The 23468-nt window shown below is 40.6% G+C and overlaps 1 protein-coding gene across 3 annotated transcripts; it reads right to left on the minus strand.

Moving 5' to 3' along the window:
• Positions 1-5240: 5240 nt before the first annotated feature.
• On the minus strand, positions 5241-22993 carry RASSF4 (Ras association domain family member 4). 3 transcript variants are annotated; one of them, XM_078597390.1, is made up of 11 exons: positions 22922-22993; positions 20123-20224; positions 19570-19645; positions 14769-14917; positions 13175-13272; positions 12208-12374; positions 10509-10610; positions 9637-9688; positions 8621-8742; positions 7370-7467; positions 5241-7256 (listed from the first exon to the last, which is right to left on the minus strand). In XM_078597390.1, exons 2-11 carry the CDS (start codon positions 20191-20193, stop codon positions 7187-7189), a joined length of 1005 nt encoding a protein of 334 aa, XP_078453516.1. In that variant the 5' UTR covers positions 20194-20224; positions 22922-22993; the 3' UTR covers positions 5241-7186. The 3 variants fall into 3 exon arrangements, with proteins under 3 accessions (XP_078453516.1, XP_078453517.1, XP_078453515.1); XM_078597391.1 differs by lacking the exon at positions 22922-22993 and adding an exon at positions 22767-22882 and having other exon boundaries at positions 6342-7256; XM_078597389.1 differs by lacking the exon at positions 22922-22993 and adding an exon at positions 22570-22742 and having other exon boundaries at positions 6342-7256.
• Between the last annotated feature and the right edge of the window lie 475 nt (positions 22994-23468).

A 23468-nucleotide genomic window follows, 5' to 3' on the forward strand; every position in this document is an offset into this window, starting at 1 on the left:
TGAGCTATCATTTGTGGCCAGGTTGCTTCTGAATAAAGAGCTACACAGCTTAGTGGACCTTACCTTGTAAAATAAGAAGAGCATAGCAGAGAGTAAACAGCATAGAGTTGTCGTCATGGTCTTTCTCTTCAAGACATGGGCACGAGGATGACACGAACTATAATTATTAGTAAGTCTTCTTGGTTCTTTCGGTAAAATCACGTAGAAGGGAAATAATAAAATAATAAAAATAAAACATAATAAAATAATTCTCACGACGTTTCGGCCACAACGCAAGCAACCGTCCTCAGGTGAAGAACAGGTCTGTCGGAAAGACAGCGTCTCGGAAAGAACAGGTCTGTCGGAAAGACAGCGTCTCGGAAAGACGCGTCTTTCCGACATACCTGTTCTCCACCTGAGGACGGCTGCTTGCGTTGTGGCCGAAACGTCGTGAGAATTATTTTATTATGTTTTATTTTTATTATTTTATTATTTCCCTTCTACGTGGTGACTTTACCGAAAGAACCAAGAAGATGAGTCCCTGCAGTCACGAAAGCTTTAAATCAAAATTTATTAGTAAGTCCTTTTTTTCTCCAGACATATACGAAGGACACATTGTCTGCTTATTTATTTTGTGACATATTCTCCACAAAGGACGCTATTGATCGCTAGCTTTTTTGCCCGTCCAAGGACATGTGTTTATTGCAGTAAATCTGAAACGTTCAATAGAAAATTGTTCAGCTCATGATTATTAATGAGCGGGCGGTTGCTCCATGTGAAGTGACGTCACCCGCTAATGGTTATTGGGGAGGGGTGCGGCATGTGGAGTGACGTCACCCCCTCATGGTTGTTGTGGAGGGGTGCAGCATGTGGAGTGACGTCACCCCCTCATAGTTATTGTTGAGGGGTGCGGCATGTGGAGTGACGTCACCCCCTCATGGTTGTTGTGGAGGGGTGCAGCATGTGGAGTGACGTCACCCCCTCATAGTTATTGTTGAGGGGTGCGGCATGTGGAGTGACGTCACCGGCTCATGATTATTAATGAGGGGAGGGGTGCGGTATGTGGAGTGCTTGACCTTCTTGTGCGTTAGTGTAAATTTCCACGCGGGCATGAATATTAATGAAAGGGGGGGGGGGGGGGCTCTTTTGCAGTGACGTCACGCACGGATGTAGCACTGTGCTGCGTAGATTTATTTTTTACCGTCACTTTCTGTAAAGAAACGTCATATTTGAAGCTACTTTGCGTAATAATTTTTTAATTCAGCTCGACCTTCTGCGTTAGTGTAAAAATCCACCCACTCATGAATATTAATGAGGGGGGGTGGACTGTATGCACTTTAATAGAAGCACGATTGGCCAAAATTGTATAAATGTATACATACCAAGACCGTAATTAAAAAATATTAGTCAAGTCAAAATATGCTGGCACAAACATTAAGTCAATTAAGGTTTTTGGAGTCGCAGCCTTTCCACCTTCACACAAGAGTGGGTTGCGAGCTCGAGCAGCAGAGGTGTGGACTCGAGTCATGTGACTTGGACTCGAGTCAGACTCGAGTCATGAATTTGATGACTTGCGACTCGACTTGGACTTGCATAACAATGACTTTGTCCCACCTATGAGATGTGGACTCGAGTCATGTGACTTGGACTCGAGTCAGACTCGAGTCATGAATTTGATGACTTGTGACTCGACTTGGACTTGCATAACAATGACTTTGTCCCACCTATGAGATGTGGACTCGAGTCATGTGACTTGGACCCGAGTCAGACTCGAGTCATGAATTTGATGACTTGTGACTCGACTTGGACTTGCATAACAATGACTTTGTCCCACCTCTGTCGAGCAGAATGCCAGATAGCAAAGAGCAAATGTACTGGGCATCTGTAAAGAAAGAGCATTCATAGCTCATCAGATTCCTCCAGTATAAATTTAATATTCTGATTCTGAAAGCGCATCGCTGCTTCTCATCAAGTCCCACCATTTAACAGTTGTGTAAGGCGTCGTGTTAACTTTGCCTGCGTTGCGTCCCAAAACCCCGAGTTTCAATGCACCCCCCTCGATAAACAAGGCCACGCTTCCAGGGTTGGTTCACAGTTTACAACCGAACTGCTGACTCCGCGCACACTTATCCCTGCCAAGATTCAGGAGTGCAAACACACGCGCACACGAGCGTACATCTGTAGATTACAAAGGCCCCCTCTCTGCCCCCTAGACATTGGTCGTGTGCTTGCTACCTACTATCGAGGTCAAATGTGCACTGATAACGCGCTCGGCGTGCCCGCAGTGTTAATGTCGCAATTCTAGATTTGAAGCTTTCGTGACTGCAAGGAATCATATTCTGCAAGGAATCATATTCTTAGGTTTTACCGAAAAAACCTAAGAATATTAATGTCGCAAGTTGCAAAACGGCAGGAATGCCGGATTAAGCGAGTGCGGGGGCTGTAGCATATGTAATAAAGGAGTCCTAAATAAAATAAAACGCGTAAATATTAAAACACCTACATTTTTTAAATTGCATAGTAAAGTACATGTATTTTTTCATTAGCTATACAGCCAAATAATACGACAAATCGCTAACTTTAAACACCCAGTAGTTCATGAAAGTTGAAGGCGGTATAGTACTATATTAATAGAGCAAGTGCAGAATCACTGAACCGGAGTTGATAGCCTGAAAGCACCTAGCGCGGGGCTCGTAGCTAATACATATGTGTAGCTACACACATATAGCTACACATATACACATATGTAGCTACATATGCGTGTAGCTACTTTTGCTACGAGGATCATCTGGCACTGGTCGGCATGGGACTCTTAACGACTGCTTCGTGACGTTATCCACATAGCAAGGCGGCTCTTGAAATATCGAGAGGTTTTTTTTGTTTGTTACAGACTTTGAATAAAAATGTCTCTTGTCATATAGATAGTCCGTCCCCCCATCCCCGCCATAAGAATGAGGAATTTTTCCACTGGCTCAGGGCTGTAAATCAGGAGATAATGCCACGCTACTCTTTGGTTCTTTCGGTAAAATCACGTATAAAGATAAAATAAGAAATTTAATTAGATAAAATTATAAATAAAAATAATAAATATTATTTTATCTTTATACGTGACTTTACCGAAAGAACCGAAGAATAATTCCTGCAGTCACGAAAGCTCCAAATTTAAGAATGCCACGCTAATTGGGCAGAAAATCACTTTGACTCTTTGAGGTTACACTGGGTAAAGGAAAGGTAAATGAAGTGGATATGGGACAGGCGACGTCGCGAGAGATGTAGAAGAAGAAGGAGAATGAAGGAAGAGAGGGAATGAAAGAGAGAAATAAACCGGAAAAGGTCTATACCGAGCAGAGAGTCGTGCTTTCGTCTTTGGAATAACTGAACTCCAGGAAAGAGTTGAGCAAAGATTAAGGGTCATATTCTCATACGCTGTCTGTCATCACGTAATACCCATGCCGTTGTTATTCCTATCAATGGATTGTGCATCCCGGATAATTAAATGTGGGTTTTACTACCTACTCGGGAAGCCAGCATGCGTTGTGTATTCGCTCGATCTCTCGTGACGAACACTTTTTGAATGTCGCTCAAGTGAACAGAATGTTGCTTGTTCACTGGCTTTAGAATAAAACAATTGACCGTTCTTGTACGGCATATCATCATGAGCATTCTTCTAAATCGCACGTTGTACACATTTAATTTATATCTCCGAACACCGTTGGACAAGCACATGTTTTGTAACAAGGCCCTATTTCACCCTCTAGTGGAGGCCTCAGATAATGGCATTCAAATTGTCCGAAAAACTTGGTGGCCCAAACTCTGTGGAAACAATATATATAGCCTTTGATGGTTTGTTTTGGACAATTTAAATTAACTTCTAAAACATGTGCAGTGACGCATCGAGGGGGTATGGGAAAAGTTCAAAGTCACTTACCAAGGTAATGGCATCTCATGCTGAATAATTCATTTTGGAGGATATACGGACAAAAACATCCATTTATTTTGCTCAGCATCATGCCCAATGCAAGGTTTACGTGAACATGGATAACGAACACACAACAGTCGAGCAGCGTGCGATTAAACAATTTCAACAGCGGCACACATCTTATCAAGAGCATCCACCTTTATTTAATAATTCGTGTCTGATTCAGATGTAGCACGGGTGAGTCATTCGTTAATTTGCATTATCATTGCTTTCATCATTCCCATTCATCACAAACAGCTGTTGCTTTGTAGAAATATTAAATAGAACGCTCGAGATGCTATATTTAAATGCTATCTTTTGTATACATGTTAATTTACCTATTTCACAATGTTTATAAATCTTATGGATAGTGTAAATATTCTTGGCAGGTTTTTATATTGCCAAATGTGTTTTAATATATTTAATGTTTAATACGTAGGCTTTCGCGACCAATATTATTCATAATAAAGGTTTTTGGGTTAGATTGCGTAAGTATAAATGTGTCCAAACCCTCCGCCACCCGACAAGGCCAATCAGTAAGGGATTTGCTATGGCAAATCGCCCGATGATGATGGATGTAATTACCAGCGAAATGTCGTACTCAAATAGTAAATGTTGTGGATTCACTCTTCAACACACCGGTGGGCTGAAGTAGTAACTGTCTTTTTGTTTCCGTGACAAATCCCTTACCAATTGGCCTTGTCGGGTGGTGGAGGGTTTCGACACGTCTATAATTACGCGATCTAACCCAAAAACATTTATATGCATATTTAATATGAACACACGTGCATGTGTGGAGATTCCAAAAGTTTTTTAAACAGTATTGTTAATTTGCTTTACGCAAATTTCATGCGGTACAAAAGCACGTTGGACATAATGGGGGCAGAATGTAACTTTATGAATTTACATGTATATTGGACTTAGAAAAATATTACAATTTCCTTGTCAGTGACAGTACTTGTTAGTTAATGCTACGATCATAAAAAAATTATCGAGACAATGTGTGAGTCGTACCTTTATATTACGAGGCCAATGATAGCATCAGTGTCAGAATGCTGCGAGATCATTTATTTTGCTATGCTGAAAATGTTTGAAATATTTTCAACGGTAAATTCGATTGACAATGACTTGCATTGTGGCTTACCTAAATGAACCTAACGCAATTGCGTATAGTGTAATTCTAAGCCATTTTAGTCATAGGTGCCTCGTTAACATAGGATAAAATAAATTACATAAAGTATTACGTGGGAAAATGTCCTTTATTGGTCATTGAACAATCAACTCTAAAACAAATGAGCGAATGCACAATTAACTTGGTCTTTTATTGCAATTTTATAATGAAAAGACAGTGCACATTTTTTATTCTACATGTTGAAAAATATTTCGCGACAAATAAGACAAAAAAGCTCAAGCATGTGCTTGGAAATGTATCACCATCTCTTACAGAAGTGAATAACATAACCAAAGGCTTCATGCTTGAACAATGCAATTAAAGCAAAGACGTAAGGCAAAATTATTCAGGCCCCTTGCAGTAAACAAAAAATGTCAAGACCACAAAGGCAAATTGCACAGTTGTCATGAAAATGCAACTTTTGCACATACACTTTGATGTAAAATACATACAGTAAATATAAATGTAGATAAAAAAATAATGATTGTGCATAATTACACATTATCACATTAGAAAGTGGTATTAAAGACATAATATCCAAGTATATCACAGCTTAGGCAATTAGTTGTGTGTAAAGTCAACACGAGCACTATAGAGAAACAACCGTCAGTAATTATGCTTTCCAATTATCAATCTTTCCACGTTAGCAAAATTTTCAATTCAAATTTAATAACCAATTATACGTCCCGGTCATGTATCCAACATCAACATCCTGTTTGACGTAGTTTCAAATGAAACGCCGTATCCAATTGCTTGTTCAATTTGCCAGTGAGCTGAATCAACGATGGGTGTTGAACACTTGTAAACAGGACAATTACGGTGCTTGACCGTGTCGAGTGGGTAGGTCTCGACGTAACGAATTTGGTCAGATCATTGTGGCCTAAGCCAAATAAAAATGAGTTTTAATTCATTGTTGTATTGTAAAATAATATTCAATCTAGCCAACATGTGTCTGTTGCAAAAATACACAGGCCTTCAAAAATATAAAACAGAAATGAGATGATAAATACTGGCTCCCCTGCGCAAAGCAGTCATTCGCTCCTTTCCCACATTTCTTCCTTCTGATATTAGGAAGCCACTAGAGCAATGCACTTTTAAATCTAAATTGAAAACTGAATTTTTTAGAACAGTTTTTTTTGTGTTTAGTTTGTTGTCCACCTCCTGCACCTCCGATTAGCGCGGGTTGTCTACGTACGGCGTGAAAGAAGTTCAACATACATACGTACAACAAGGAATGATGGTACCTTTTATACGTGTAAACAAGCACTTAATAACGTGTACACAAAAAGTAAATTTGGAAACATAGACATTTCGGGCAAAGCTGTTCGCTATATTTCTGTGTCAAACCAATTCAATGTAAAAATAAATCAGGAAAATGGTGCAACAAATAAATGTACAGCAGGCTCAACGCATCTTCTTCGTCCGATGTCGCTAACACTCACATTTCAATTCCACTCGTGGCACAGTACAATAACTGCAGTCAAGATTTTCAAGAGGTAATCTTCAAGTAAAACACTGCCCTAAAAACACGATCTGAAAACCAGTCGCTGAAATGTTATACATATAAAAATCGAGTGAATGTTAAGATAATTCAGGTTGAACCTTAAAAATGGTTTTCTTCATGAAAATCATACAACCGTCTTTAGACCTTTTAAATATTTGCTTCATAGACCATACATATAAAAATATATAAGAGACAGAAACTCAACTAAATAGACAATTAACAGGATACCTTAACACGTAATTACCCTCACGATTGAAACCCCCCCAACATTTCTAATACAGTACACATATTGCTAATGTATTCTAACTTTATTGCATGTTACGATATTAACATTGTGACAATGCTATAACATTAAGGAGAGCTCAGTGTCTAAAAGGACACATTTGAAAAACGTGGAAACATTTAGCAAGTGCTCATTGAGAGAAAAAAAAGACAGCTCAACGGAGAAAAATAGTCTGTTCACGTGCCTCCCGTGAAAAGGGGAAGCTATTTTTGGTCTAGAAAAGGAAAACTTCTTGTGCTAAACAACCCGAGTGTAAAGACCGCCAATTGGTGCAGACTACAAAGGGATTTTTCAGATCTGTATTCCAGCTTCCAACAGCTCCTGGAGTCGTTGTTCTATTACTGACCGCAAAGCATCATATCTGGGAACAGATGAAGACAAACAAGTTAATCGCACAGCTCTTGCGATGTTAATCAACATCAAAACAACACCGAGGCGTCCCGGTGTGCGTTCGTGCTGCAACATAGGACTCACTTCCTCTTGAGTTTATTTTCCTCCCGTACTTCTTCCTCTTTCAGCTTGGACACAAAACTCTCCAGGACTGGCATCTCAAACTGGATGTATTGCGCCACCTGTGTATCGCAACAAAGAGTCACTCAATTTAATTCGGGGGAAAAAAAAACAGTGAATTTATCAATCATAAACATCATTCTTTATGCAGGATGTTTAGTCAATTTCAATAATGAGTGTTTGGCTTGTGGGAGGAAACCAGAGTATGCAGAGAAAACCCATGCACATGATCACGGGGTGACGCTCAACACTGCCATCTGCTGGACATCTTGCAGCCCCAGCTGACAACACCCTGCAAGCTCTGGGGACTCCCCTCCCACATACGAACCAGGTTCGACATTGCATAGCTTCCGAGATCTGACCAGACTGGGCACACTTAGTGTTACATGGTCTGGCGATTTAAAGCTTAAATATAAACTGTACTTGAAATGTTAGCATAATTAAATAGTACAGTAAAACCTTGGATTGCGACCATAATTCGTTCCGGAAACGTGTTTGTAATCCAAAACATTCGTATATGAAAGCACTGGTATACGAGTTGTGATCACGTGACGCTCGGCAGACAAAGCGTATACGTACTACTCGTACTGCAAGACCTCGCTCGTTTATCAAATTAATATTTATTTTAAAAAATTGCTCGTCTTGCAAAACACTCGCAGACCAAGTTACTCGCAATCCAAGGTTTTACTGGACATTGAAATGCAAAGGAGCCCTCTTTAACCAACTGGGGCTATCGATGTAAGAAACTGTCAACATGGAGACCTATGCTACCATAATATAAAATGAAAGGCTCTGATTCTCAACAACGCTCTTTCAGTATGTGGCACATTTAGTTTGGTAATCTCACCATGATGCATGATTAAATATGAAGTGAACCAAGCCTATAGATTGAAAGGAACAATAACCCCATACCAGCTCAGACTCTCATCAACCCACACCTATCCACATAAGCTTGAACCATTTTCAATTCACATCTTCAGCATATTCATCATCATACACATAAACTGAGCCTTTCAACTATGTTAGACATTGAATATATGAATACTGAACATATGCAAAATACATGTTTAATGGACAGTACTTGCATTAAGGCTAAAACTGTACACCAAACTTGTACGGTTATTTCTATAATAATTGCTGTTATTTATTTGATTTCCAAATAAAATGATAGCATTAAAACCAACAGTAATAAGAGGACTACAATTGTAAACTGACATCATGCGTGACCTCCTCGCCCAGATCCTCCTCCATGAGGAAGAGTCTGGCTATCTTCTCGCTGGGTCCGTGCAGGATCCTCGTGATCAGTGGAAACTCCGACACTTTCAGGCGCCGCTTTTCTGCATTCAAACATAAATGGAGACAGAATAAGCCACTAGTAAGGGAAAGATTTAGTTATTGGTGGAGGTGCAGCCCTGCAGTACATTAAAACAAAAAAACTATTAAACTATTTTTATTTTTCGATTTAAAGCTTTCGTGACTGCAGGTATTCATCTTCTTGGTTCTTTCGGTAAAGTCACGTAGAAGGGAAGTAATAAAATAATAAAAATAAAACATAATAAAATAATTCTCACGTTTCGGCTACAACGCAAGCAGCCGTCTTCAGGTGAAGATTATTTTCTCAGGTAAGGCCCGTTGAGCTATATAGCTTTTTTTTCAGAAGCAACCTGGCCAATAATGATAGCTCAATGAAGTGGCCTATCATGTGGAAATCTATAGCAGCCAAATACTCTAAACGCGTGATTCTAAATGTGGAGGGAAAAACAGGAGAATGCGGAGAAAAATCCACTCGACCACGGGGAGAACATGCAAACTCCAGGTGTCAGGGTCGGGATCGACCCGCGACCTCTTGTATACCAGGAGAGCTAGTTAACATCTCGCCACCGTGGTGCCCCTCTCCTCTTGCTCATGCCACTGCCAGGAAAACAGCCTCCACTAGAAAGAGCTCTCAAGCCCATCTAGATTATATGTTTGGCCTCCTTTTCCAAGTTGCCCTAACGTCTTGGAAGTGGTGGCGTACCATTTGACGCTGCCAAATGTAACCAGCCGATTAACCAACTGCATGGTACACATTTACACTGATGGGGGGACAGAAGTCGGGGAAAAGTTTAAGAAATGTGTACATTGTTTCAACTGTTGAGCCGGGAGATAAAAACGGACAATTGCTGGCTGGTGAAGTCAAGTGTGCCATGCGGCAGCGTCCCCAATACTTAATGGCTGTATGAAAAATGTACCTCCGGTGGTTCGAACTATGTACAGTGCAAAGTCGCTTGAGTTGTTTTCCACCTGTGTATCAACAAAAAAAGAAATAGAGAAATGGAGTGTTAAAATCGTTTATCACACAATCTCCACCATCAAATTTGTGATCTCGGGGTTGCAATGTAAATTGTATTTTCGCTGAAAAAATTCCGAGTTATATTTTTTTAAACTGGGGTCGGCAATGACGGAAATGTACAGATAGATAAATTAAAGTCAAAATAAAATGGGACCTTTTTGCCAGTATCAAAGTATGAAAAAATAACATTAGGCTTTACCCTTTCTAGCAATAAAACAGGTGTTAAGATATTCTTGGTTCTTTCGGTAAAGTCACGTAGATAGAAATCAAAAATCTAAATTAAAAGCAAAAAACCCACGACGTTTCGATCGCAACATAAGCGGTCTTCTTCAGGTGTTGCGATCGAAATGTCGTGGGGTTTTTGCTTTTAATTTAGATTTTGTTTTCTATGTGACTTTACCGAAAGAACCAAGAATATGAATTCCTGCAGTCACGAAAGTTTTAAAGTGTTAAGATGTTCAAACACCAAATATAAACCTTTTGCAAGGAATCCAGTTCACATTCACCACATGTACTTGTGATGAACATGCATTCTCTGGTCTGACACTGGTGAAACTAGGCCCTTAAGAAGGCTGTCCTCTGTTCTAGGCCAATCAGTTTCAAAGACCATGCATATATATTATCAGAGCATGTTTGTTTACATGCAATTAATTTAGCAAAAACACCAAGATGATCATTCACAATAAATCTGGTAGATTTGTATTTCAGCACCAGAATGTTCAGGCAGAGATAAAACTCACGAATTATATATTTTCTGTTTCAAATACTCACCCTAAATTTGTACAGCAGAGATGACACCACCTCTGGAGAAGTCATATTGCTGCTTACTCTCACACTTGTTACAGAGCCATAGGTTGGTGTGAAAACAGATGTCTGCAAAAACAAGTAGAAAAGAAACACATTCAAACTTTCCCACGTATAAAACGTATCTTTGCTTTAAAAGCAATTTAAAAGAAACACTTATTAAACACTTGACATTCTTTGGGCCTTTCGGTAAAGTCACGTAGATAGAAAAATCATAAAACAAATCACGACGTTTCAATCGCAACACAAGCAATCGTCTTTAGGTGAAAAAATACAGCAGGTGAACTGCTGAGGCAGGAAATCAGTTAAAATATCTAATAGTTGTGTGGAAACCCTCCCCCCGTAGAGGCGGTCAAATCTTAATTTGACAAATTGTTTAAATCCGATTTCTATTCCATAACAAATAAACCAAATGCCCAGTTACAACAGAATGAAAGAAAACCCCAACAGACGACAATTATTTATTGTGCAGAGCGTGTGTCCTTCAGCTGGCGATTGGATGTTCCAAGTGGACTGTGACCCTCAAAGAAATGGCATCGCCACCCCCGTGGTCGCCGCCCCCATGATCCGTGGGTCAAACAAATCACTCGAGGCGCTGATGTACGGCAGCAAGCGCAGTTGACGTGAATGCTGTCGCGAGAGGTCACACGTTTGGCGCAATGGTCCTTCGCTGACTACGCGTGATGAATTAATGAATGAGAGATTGGCGTGTTACCCTTTCCAAGCTGTGTATTTTCTTTAGGTTACTCCAGTTTCCTCCAACATGCTAAACATTCATTCATGTCAATGGCCAAACATCTGAATGCAGAAGCCAAAAGAAAAAGAGACTCAGGGAGGCTTTCCACGGTAAAGTTAATAATTCCATTATTGTTATTGTACGACTTGTTGATATTTTGGTTGAACATTTTCTCAACTCAAATTCAAGGTATCTCTAACCCTATTTACTCCAAACAGTGGTATTCATGTTATAATCCCAGGAAGCTAATGAGCTGAACTGATCCCTGTGACCATACTTCACTATGCTGGTCAATGCAGGTTAGTAAAGGCAGGTAGAACAGACATTGGGGCATAAAAGTACATACAAAAATGGATGTTGGATATTGTCCTCTGTTACCCACAACATAACCCTCGCAGCCTAGAAGACCTGTAATGTTTGGTGGTCACCCATCCACGCACTATCCAGGCTCAAAACTTTCTGGGTTTCCGTGGCATTCGTGATTTGGTCATAGTGTAAAGCAGCAGTTCACAACCTACGGTCTGCAAAGCTGTGGGGAAGTGGACCGTGGAACTGTTGCGGATACTGTATGACTTTTTTTCCCAAAGCAGCATATTTTCTTTCCTACCCATTGCACAACTATTTAGATTTTATTCATAATGGTCGACTATTGACTGAAACTGCTGATTGATGGCATTGAGTACTGGTGCCATACAATGCATTTGGTGAGAGACAGGAAATTGGTGGAAATCCACCAACATTTTTTGAAAACTGACAGCAGTCCAGGGGTCCAAAAAGTTTGGAAACCACTGGGCTAAAAGTATAATTTATGTACAGACTTTCTGGTGTACGCATTATGTAAGCGTGCGAGCATGCGTTTTATAAATTATAAACCAGAAAAATACTCCCAAGGAGCCGAAAATATATGCGAAGCTGCGGAGGCGAGCTCGCCTTGTGGTTGTAGTAATGTCCGTTGATTGAGAAACGGTTCCTCCGCAAACGCTGCATGTCAGCTGCCGACCGTCTGTTCACGCTGTGACGGAGGAAACAGCTGGCGTCGCTTTTGGTGCGTGGCAGCCTTGGCTCAAACTCGAGCTCCTTCTCCACTGGCAAAGAGTCTGATTCAAAAGGAGAGCATTGTTTCAGTTCAGGTTGAGACAAATGTGCTTATTTTGTCACTCACAAATAGTGTTTCAAATATTCTTATTGTACCAACTAGGAAACACATGTTCTAAATATGTACAAGTCTTAGCTTTATTACGATGTACAAAAACGTTAACTTTATTTATCAGCAGCATGTTTTATAAGAAGTCAAATGATAGAGAATGGAATTTTTTTTTATCAAGTGTCGTATGCTAAAACAGGCAAATTCAATGTGTTAGGACGTATTTACATCTCATAAGCTGCCCTACCCCCTCCACCTGCATACTGAGTCCAAGTAACTGAGAATATGAAATATTAATACCTTACAACTGTATTCCTTGTAAAGGCAAATGCGTGCGAATCAACTGTGATTAACAATCTATTTTTATGTAATTACAATAACCCACGCCCTCTGCTCTCCGTACCTAATTAGCTCAAAGTAACGATAAAATCTTGCTCTATTTAAGACCAAAGCAGGTGGATTGCTTCACTATTCTGGCACATCGCCCGATGATGCTGGATGTAATTACCAGCGAAACGTCTACTAAAATTTCAAATGTTGTAGATTTTCTCTCCAACACACAGGTGAGCTGAAGTAGTAACTAATTGGCACTTTCTGTTAACATGACGAATCTTTCTGGCTGTGTCGGGTGGTGGAGGGTTACGACACATTTATACTTACAAATTCTATCCAAAAAACCTTTATCATGAATAACATTGGTCGTGAAAGCCGACGTGTGAAACTGAATGATTAATAGCCAAGTAACACACGTACCTTCCACATCATTCATTTTTTGGGTTTTGGTCGGCAATTCACATTTATCAACAATATCTTCCTTTTTCTCTTCTGTTACCACCCAGCACGCCATACCCCTGTGGGAAATGAAAATAGAAAAATTAAGTGTCTACAATCTGGAAGCACGCAACCCAACTTTTAGCGAGCAACTATTATAAGACAATGGAAACATTATTCTAATACTGGGTTACCACGGCATTGAGAACTGTACATCACAAGACAAATAATCACACACTTAACCACAAGTATATTTATTGACTGTACATTTGCATCGTGCAATTGAACTATTTTTGAAGACCTGCTTCTTGTGAGATGATGTATACTGTTCAATTACAACTTTAATTAGTTTTTTTTTATATTTGCCCAATATGTGAGCCTATATTTATAAAGCTTCATGAACACAATAAAAAAACCCTAATCTATTCGCAATTCCACCATAAAACCAAACTTTTCATTATAATGTTGAATTCAACAGCAGTCGAAACATTCTTATTCATGTGCAAACTATGGCAATGCAAAATACACCCTTATTCTAAACTCCATGAACAGCTGACACAATTGGCACATCCTCCGCTAACCTCCTGGTAATCCTCTGACCTTTCATTACCTTTCACTCCATTTATGTCACTGTCTTCTCATCAGTCATAAAATTCCTCCCCATGTTGCCCAACATTGCTACTGTTCTACTCTCATCCCATTGCCAGCTCTATGCATCTCACTGTCCACGTCGCTCGCTCACATCTATTGTTCACCTTGGATTTGTCCCGCCTCACCTCACCCTGTACCCCTGCATCCCGTCAGCAGCCTTCCTGTCCCATGTGCCTTCGGCCTATTTTAAATTCATGAATTAACCTTCCACCATGAGCCAAACAAGGCATCTTCCTACTACACTGAAATGCCCCCCTGAGCATTGGTATGAATATATTACATTTCGCGTATGTGCCAAGAGACACTTCAAATTGTGTAAGTCCATTTTTATTTTTCATGGTTTCTTTTTCGGCAGACAATGGAAACTCCTAATGTGGCATATCACCAATTCACCTTAAGCTTGGTTAGTACTTGGATGGGTAACACTACCAGGTGATGTTGGCATGGGCCTATGAGGTGGCCAAAAGTTTGGTAGCGGTGGGTGTTACTTTTCATATGCATGTTTATGTAACCTCTCATATGTGTGGATTTTCTCTGGGGGCTCTGGTTTCCTCCAAAATGTCAAGCATTAATTAATGTTATTGACCAAACAAGACTCAGCCGAAAAAAAAGTATTGTCTATTATCCTAATGCACTTCTGGAATTATCATATAAACTCTATTATTGCTAAGCCTTTGAAACTAAAACCATTCAATGCTGAAGATGTATTACTTCACACAATGGGAAATGCAAGAAGCTTTTAAATGTGACATTACATGCACACCATCATGGTCATTTACATTGATTTTTTTTTATATAGAACTGCTTTTTGTGGTTAGTTTGTTGTCCTTTTCCTGCCCCTCTGATTAGCTCGGTTGGCTACGTACGGTGCAAAAGAAGTTCAACATACATATATACATCCATCAATGAATGGAAAGAGTTTTACCGCCTCTTCGGCAGCTTCCCCGGGTCCTTTGCTTCTGGAGGTGAAGGGATGTGAATTCGTTCATTGTCGTCGTGTAACTGCAAGCGAATGGGCCGTCGCAGACCCCACGCAATGTTCAGCAGGCCTTCGATGATCAGTTGACCATCATCCTGATGAAGATCATAACGCACACCATCATGGTCATCTAGAGCAATGTTCAACAAAACACATGGTGGTGTGAATTACTAGTTGGAGCACACCAATGTGTTGGAGAGTAAACCCACAACATTTACAATTCGAGTACTACGTTTCGCCGGTAATTATAACCGGCCTCATCAGGTGACAGCCAGAATTGTTTACGTGATAAACCTTACTGATTGGCTGTGTCGGGTGGTTGCGGTTTTAAAGACACATTGATATCCATGCAATCTAACCCAAAAAAAATCTCGATTATGGATAACATTGGTCACAAAAGCCTACGTCTTAAACTGGCTTGAATCCACTGAAAGTTTGGAGTTATTTCACTTTACCAGTTTACATATGTGGTGGGTTCACTCGTGACACGGACGACGTAGTCGAGGCACGTTTATTGCAATACTTGGTCAAAGATACAGCACTTGAAAGGGTAACGGCCCCTTCACCCGTACTCAACAGGAATGCACCCCCAGCACTATCCCCGACTGATCTACTCCCAGTCCTCCGCTAAGAGTGCTAGGGGAGGCTATCTGATCCGGTCCTGGTTAAGCACGGATCCCGGCACCCAGCCAACCAGACTGGCTCTTACAAGAACAGCGGTCCTGAGGCTCTAAGGGCTGCGCCACTGGCTTGCCCTGCCCGGCCCTGACAAGGACAGCGAGCCAGGGGAGTTCCAGGGCCTATCTGCCGGTCTTCAGTCTTCGCTGGTTAAAGCTTTACACTCCAACCACGAGCCCTCTGGCTCCCCGCCTTTTATACCAATTTCCCCCGAGGGGTGGGGGCTATGGGGGATCCCAGCGACCACCCACAGCCCCCCAGGGTTAACCGTTGCGGACGTGGATGTAGACACCCCTGTGTGGGTGTAGACACCCCTGTGTTTGTCCGCTTTCCCTCCCGCAACACCCCTACACATATATTGAAAATGGAATTTTGAAAATCGTGTGATCATCATTAGCTGTATTCGTGTTTCTGCATAACTAACAAAAAAACACCTATGAATGTAAATTTAAAGTTCATTTTATTTTTATTCATATACTGGAAATAAGGCCCACAGCTAGAATAAGAAAATGTGTCAAAAGAATGACAGTATGCGCAGTATTTAATGATTATTTTCTGTGATCCATTCATGTTTTTAATAAAGAAAAAGATAAAGCTTAAATTGCTGCTTTTAATTTAAAAAAACAGGGTATAAAGAATAACTATTTTCTTCCATTAAAAAATATTTAAGTGTGGTGAGTATGCATTCTTGTATAAAAGAAACCACTTCAACCCATAACATTATAAGACACAGATGTTGGCAAGTGAAGTTTCAATTGATATGAACAATCACAGTTATGAAATAAGATTTTTTTTTAAAGAGCCACACATTTAGTTTAGGCTTCCACTCAATAAATGTTATACAGCATTAAGTCTCCTGGTAACTATAGAAATTATATAAATGTACAGCGCTTTCTTAATCCACTGGTGGATGGAGGGCTCCCCACACTGCATAAGTTATGGAGGTTATTTCATCGCGCCAGATTAGCATAGCATTTGTGAAAAGGGAGGACAGAGACTGATATAGGAATAATTCGCCGCTAGCCATGGCAAGGAATCGACCTCAAGTCACCTGGTTCATCGTTTGGCGCACCAACCACTGTGTTACCGCTTTTGCTATTGCATTCTCTATCAGGCGTGTAACATGTAAATGTCAAGCTACATATTTTCCAATGTGAAAAGAACAAACACTACTGTTTTAGAGCCATGAGAAACTTGTGACTTGGGCATCATTCATAAACGATGTATTTTAGCAACCAAAACGCAAAGTCACCACACATTTGAATAATAATAAACTACCTTGAATGGATTTATTGTTGCACAGTTAGTGGTATTTAGGCATCATGTGGTGCTATGTTTTATAACATTTATTTAATAAAATTTTCCTTATTTATTCAGTAAGCTCTCACTGAGTCACAAAGCTACATTTCAGGAGGACTATTTTGCAAGGTTGGGCCAATTATTTTTCCAAGTCATTTACCTGTTCGGTAAAACATACACGGGGCATTCAAATTATTACAAAATGAAACGAAACTACTTTGAATGTTCATTGGTTTGATTAAAACTTGATCCTGGTTGAAAAACTATAGTCCTTATCAAGCTGGCTTATATTCCAACTGGCTAAAAAGAGCATACAATAAATGCATTCAGATGTGCTAAATACTAAAACAAAATTCTCACAAATTTAGAAACAGAGAACACAGCCTGATGATGATGCTAGTTGTAATTACTGGCGAAACGTCGTACTCAGATTTTAAATGTTGTGGCTTGGCTCTCCAACACACCGGTTCGCTGTATGAGTGACGAATTGGCATGTTCTGTTCATGTGACAACCCTTACTAACCCAAATATACAGACTAATCAATTTTACAGGCTACTAATATTTGTAGACCAATGTATTACTCTAAGGATTACACAAATACGAACATGGTATTAGGCGGACGAATATATAACACAGAGCGATGAGTACAAAGAGGCATACGTCTGTGGATACAGAGCGGTAATACATATTGAAGATAATTATGCAGACATAGAAGTTGATCCCGGAAGTTGCACGTGATTTCCGCAGAGGGTATAAAATATGCTGCAAGACGCCACCTTCAGTGAAGATGCCAAACCAGCAGTTCAGTCAAATCAAAATCTGGTGATTCTGAATTGAACAAGAAAGGCACCTTGCAACAGAGGTGGTCCAACAACCTGCAAAATCTTTGCACTTCAACTCAACTTTACGGTGAGATCAATTACACTACTTTACATGCAGCTTTTGTTTGCAGGTGGAAACTGTGAACTAAGACCATAAACTGGACTGTATCTATGTTTGATTATATCCAGTATTTCGTTGTTATGCCATATTGATAAAGCATGAATTGTGTCAAGAATATAAATGCAAATACGTCAAGCATTATTGATGAATTATAAATCATTATTTTTATTCTGTGATGCAAATAACAAATGAAATTCAGAAACGAAAATGTCACTCTACATGACGTGAGTTTGTATATGAAGTTATACCTTCATTGACTGCAATAATAACTGTTTAGAAAATTTTAACTAATACCGTACTATTTTAAAATATGCTTGAACTATAATATTGTCGTGTTTAATTGAAAAGACAAAATAGTGTGCTTTAGAAACTGTATACAGTACAGCTGACCCATATTTCCATGCACTTCCCTAGCCATGGAAATAGAAAACATCAACCTTGGAGGCTACTTACCAAGCATCTCTGAGGCCTCAGAGATGGTGACAAGCTCAAGATTGTTGGAGCAAAGTGTTGGCATGGCCCACATTTCAGATCGCAAACAGAACAAAGTCCAGCCATATATCCCCACTACTCAAAGACATTTCAAATATGGATATGTTAGCTCTACAAGACGCAATCTCAGCACACCAACTTGTTTTGATGCATTTATGTACAACAACCAACAAATCAACTTGGAAAATGTACAAGTGATGTCAAACATCACCGGAACGCTCAGTGAGATACATAACAAATCGACAATTCCGTCCGTGGACCTCACAACAACACTTGTAAGAATGAACAAGAGAGTCGCATCTACAAGATACTCAGTGGTTGATCACAACTTCACAGACAGTGACTACATGGATTCCATCAAGAAGCTGGCAGAACCAAGCATCCCGTTTACTTTTGGTAGATCCAATTGCACAGATGGCTAGAAAAAGCCAAAATTGAAACAGCCTTTAAAAAATTGTGAATGGGCTAGACAATACAAAAAACGTAAGTGGCTTCATAACTCCTCATTGACACTTAATATGCTGGTGTCTGTCAGGTAGCTATGGTTACAGTCGATATATCTTTAAAAAAACTTCATTCACAAAATGCAGTTGCTCTCCCAATTAAACATTTTCAAAAGTATATTCAGCCTTTTGTCAACCCACTGTTTTGTAAAAAATACGGAGTCTCTGTCTTGTATCAACTCGTACTGGATATACTGTCTTGTTTGTATGAATAATCAATGTACAATTAGAATCAATGTGGGTAGCAATGGGAAGTACAACAAAATCCCTTGTGGTACTGTATTTCTATGATCACAACTTTCACCAACCCACATTGACTAGCATGGTGAAGTATGGTCAGATAAGCCATCTCCAACCCACATTTGTATGGGAGGCCTTCATTTAGCAGTGCATTGCTAAAGGCTCTTCGTGTACATAAGAATAAATTATCAAAACAATAGTTATACACGAGATAAAAAATACAGGAACAATAACTAAAGAAACAAGCTGTTAAATTTCGATTTAAAGTTTTCGTGACTGCAGGGATTCATCTTCTTGGTTCTTTCGGTAAAGTCACGTAGAAGGGAAAGAACCAAGAAGATGAAACAAGCTGTTATTGAACAGTTTTAGAATTAAATCATAATTTAATATGTAAAATCACACGCATTATAAGACTAATATATTTTTTCTTGCATTAAGTTTGAAACTTTTCCTGCCAATATCGCCAAAATATAAAATTGTGCTGGTCAACTACATTGATTATAGTGTTAAGATCAAAGTCAATTCACTTGTTAGTAATGTACATGTGAATGGTAAATGTCGACTGTGTTAAAGTGTGCGTTTTACCACTTACCTCTCTGTACCGCAGTTGTAAAGTCTTTCCTTCATGATAACAGTTATAAATCCTCAACTGGGCCATGAGATCTGACCTGTACGGGAAAAAACATATACAAACTAGCATAAGTTCATTTGTTACCCTAGTGACAACAGTAAATAAAGTTAAACAACATAAATAATGTTGAATAGTATACACAAAAAATAGGACACTGCCATGGTGTAACAATTAGCACTCTGAACTTGCAAACCAGAGGTCACTGGTTTTATTTGCCGTGAAAACAATGGGACAGTTTCTTAAATCCCCTCTGTTTTGTCCACACGGAGGTGTTTGTCAATCGGCAGGTTACGGTGGAGGAATACATTCTTCTTCCAAGCCATCTGGTCAGCATGGACGATGAAGTCAAAATACCATCTAAGAGAGGGTATCTAAAGCTCCGTCTAGTAGAGACCCTGAGCAAGAAATGTCATGGCTGCAGCTTTACTTTTACCATTCAAAAATGTATACACTCAATAACAAATGGTGTTGTTACTGTGGGGGGAAGGGGGAAAGGCAACGTAATGGGACTTACTTAGAGATGATCTTGCCTTCACCAATGCATAATCTGGTGGAGTCATCACATCCAACTAAATCATCTCCCATGCTCCCGCTAAACCAAAGACTTTTAACAAACCTAGACAAATCAGAACAAAAATGTTATGGTATACAGTATTATGTATCAGGCTCATCTCAATTCCATCCACATTTCAAACATGCATATGCACATTTGTGTTGGGCATGCTTTAAAGAAATTGATACATATGATAAAGTACATATAAAAATGTTGTGTTCTATAAAATAATGTACAATGAACTACAAGCCTGGGTTTTTACGAACCATGTACTGTACAATACATTACTGAGGCACACTGCAGTGACAGCATATGCAACTTACAACAGGAACAGGACACAATTTTAGCCACAGAATGTACAAATTATGTGTATACGTGCATCACGAAAGCACTTTACTGTCCAGTAATTAGTGTCTTTCAAAAATGTAATTCTGATTTAATGTTAACATATTGGTACCAGAGTTAGAGGAGCAGATGGCACTTAACATAATTAGTAATTTCTCAGTAATCCTATTATGAAAATGGGCCAAAACAAAAACACCTTCATCAGACACTGACTGTTTCAATGGCCATGAGTGTATTCGTTTAAGAAACAAATATCAATTTCCACATTCAAAAAAAGAAGACAATTCCAAATTACAATATTCAGAGTACAGTACTGGCTAACAATATCACAGAGTGTTTCGAATTACAATAACGCACATTGTTGTTGGTTGCAGCCAAAACATTGCAATTTCTCATTGCGGTAGTTACTTTGTCAAGGATAGGCCTCGACAAGGTAAGGTAAAAGGTAAAAACAACGAGCCTACCTTTACCCTACCTTTTACTTTACCACAAAACAATCACTTCGACCCTACCTTTTACCCTTTAGCAGGAAAGGTAAATGGTAAAAAGCAACGGGCCTACCTTTACCCTACCTTTTACCCTTACACCACCTTTTACCCTTACCCCATACAAATGACCCGATTACAGGGTAATTACTGGGGTACTACACATGAAAAAGGTTTATAACGGTAAATGCTAGGTATAGAGCTTTATTCATATAGAATACACGCTTGTTGTCGTTGTTGCTGTTGTAACCTCAAATCTTGTAACTCAATTTTAACCCACTTACCAATGTGGTATCGACTGCAAACGTGGTATACTTATGTCATACTGATGACAATACTATATTCTATCATAAAAAATAAATATTTTTAAACATTATTTTTTATATGTTGTGTTTCGCCTTGGCTCTAATTGTCCACGGTCAACTGACGTTGGCTGTAATTGGCCACAGTCCCTTACGTTATGGCAAGCTTCGGGGCCACTTCCTGGAGTCGTGGAATTCTGCCATTACTAGTACATTTTATAAAAGCGTGTTTAACATTTTTTAAATATTACTTATTAATTGGAGGCCACGGACTGCGCCACGGAGCTTTTGGCGGTAAACAAGGCACCGTATTTACCGGGTAATACTTCACGCTACCTTTACCCTACCGGGTAATTCTTTCGAGCTACCTTTACCCTACCCTTTACCTTACCCCTTGGCATGTCGACACCTTTACCCTTTACCTTTCTACTCGGTAAAAAGCGTAAATTACCTTCCCTTGCCGAGGCCTAGTCAAGGGTGTTTACGTTTAATTGACGAATGCAGTGATTAGTAGTCGCAGTCTGTGCCAAAGTGGCCGGTTTAATCCAACTTTAAAGTTCACGCAAGTACTCCGCCATGGCCCTTTGTCAATCCACTGCTGGATGATGGCCTGCCCATCACGTTCTGCAGTCGTCGGGATGATTTGATCACAATGTGCGATGGTGAAGGTAAAGAAATAAAAGAGTACAATGCAATTGATGCTGTACGTATGTTGATGATGATAATGCTGCACTAACCCATTGCTGCTGGCCACTGCAAGTTACCGTGCAATGATTAAATAACACGAGATTTCACATTCAAACCTCCTTATTTTACAGTGCTTGATTATTTAACAAAAGAAATGTAGGCTTGATGAGATCAGGACCCATCGCTCTGTGGAATTGATGGGACAATTGAATGAGATCCGTGACGGAACGACTGTGGAGACGGAGCGATTACATCGGTTCGTGTGAGATGTTGGTGGGGGGTGATGGCCTTTATCCAGCAGTGGAGAAACGATGGCTCGTGATGGTAACTTTATAAAGGCCGCGTTCGGTACCAATGTGGATCAACGTTAACCCATTAACATGGACGACGACATCCTTTGTTAACCACGACAAAGCCATTGTTGTCGACACTTTGTTTGCCACAATCGATGCATTACACGTTTAAATAGTATTAGAAAGTCATAACACAGACATTTAAAAATACATAACGATAAAAAAATGTTTAAGTCAATGGGTGTCTCATAACGGTACAAAGCTCTTGCAATGCCCCAGTTTTATATCCACAATACCGTACTGTACTCCATTTCACTTTTACATCATTGTAGCTTAAACGCACACGTTGCAATGCCATTTATACTACAGTGGCACATCACCGAGCGTGCAAACGGAACAATTAAACGTTACGTTCCTTAAAATGTGAACACGAAAGCGGGTTTAGCGGTGCCCCACCACGCGGGCTGCTGCTCTAAGCGACACCGGGCCTCACCTCGCACCCAAGCAGCGAAATGCAAAACAAAATAAAAACAAAAACACTTCCAACCGACGACGACGATAACAAATAAAGGAAAGACACAAACACGCGTACGATTTATGAGGAGAAGAAGAAGAAATAAAAACAATTGTTAATTTGTTTTGTTTTACCCAGCGCTCTTCCGCTTCCGAGTTGAAGCCAACAGAGTGAATGGGGGAGGGAGTGAGGCCGCAGGGGGAGGGCGCCCGTAGGGGGGGGAGGGCGCAGGGGGGGAGGCCGCCCGTAGAGGGGGGGGGAGGGCGCCCGTAGGGGGGGGGGGAGGGCGCCCGTAGGGGGGGGGGGCGCCCATAGGGGGGGGGCGCAGGGGGGGAGGGCACAGGGGGGAGGGGGCGCCCATAGGGGGGGAGGGCACAGGGGGGAGGGGGCGCCCGTAGGGGGGGGGGGGCGCAGGGGGAGAGGGCACAGGGGGAGGGGGCGCCCATAGGGGGGGAGGGCACAGGGGGGAGGGGGCGCCCGTAGGGGGGGGGGCTCCCGTAGGGGGGGGGGGGCGCCCGTAGGGGGGGGGGCCGTAGGGGGGGGGGGGCGCAGGGAGGGGAGGGGCGCGCGCGGCTCACCCCACACACTCATCAGAGAGACTGGGAGACATTCGTCAAACGAGAAGAAGCGTCCCGATTATATTAAACTCGCACTGCGTGTGCTGCTCACTGACTACCACCA

The sequence above is a fragment of the Lampetra planeri genome, chromosome 9, assembly GCF_965212315.1.
Source record: "Lampetra planeri chromosome 9, kcLamPlan1.2.h2, whole genome shotgun sequence".
NCBI lineage: Eukaryota > Metazoa > Chordata > Hyperoartia > Petromyzontiformes > Petromyzontidae > Lampetra > Lampetra planeri.

Coding starts and splice junctions, on each gene's coding strand:
- RASSF4 (XM_078597389.1), bottom strand. CDS start 22,631: ATGGCATTGCAACGTGTGCGTTTAAGCTACAATGATGTAAAAGTGAAA. Junction 9,689..10,508: donor CTCTGCTGTACAAATTTAGG/GTGAGTATTTGA, acceptor GTTGATACACAG/GTGGAAAACAACTCAAGCGA. Junction 7,468..8,620: donor GCGAGGAGGTCACGCATGAT/GTCAGTTTACAA, acceptor TGCGATACACAG/GTGGCGCAATACATCCAGTT.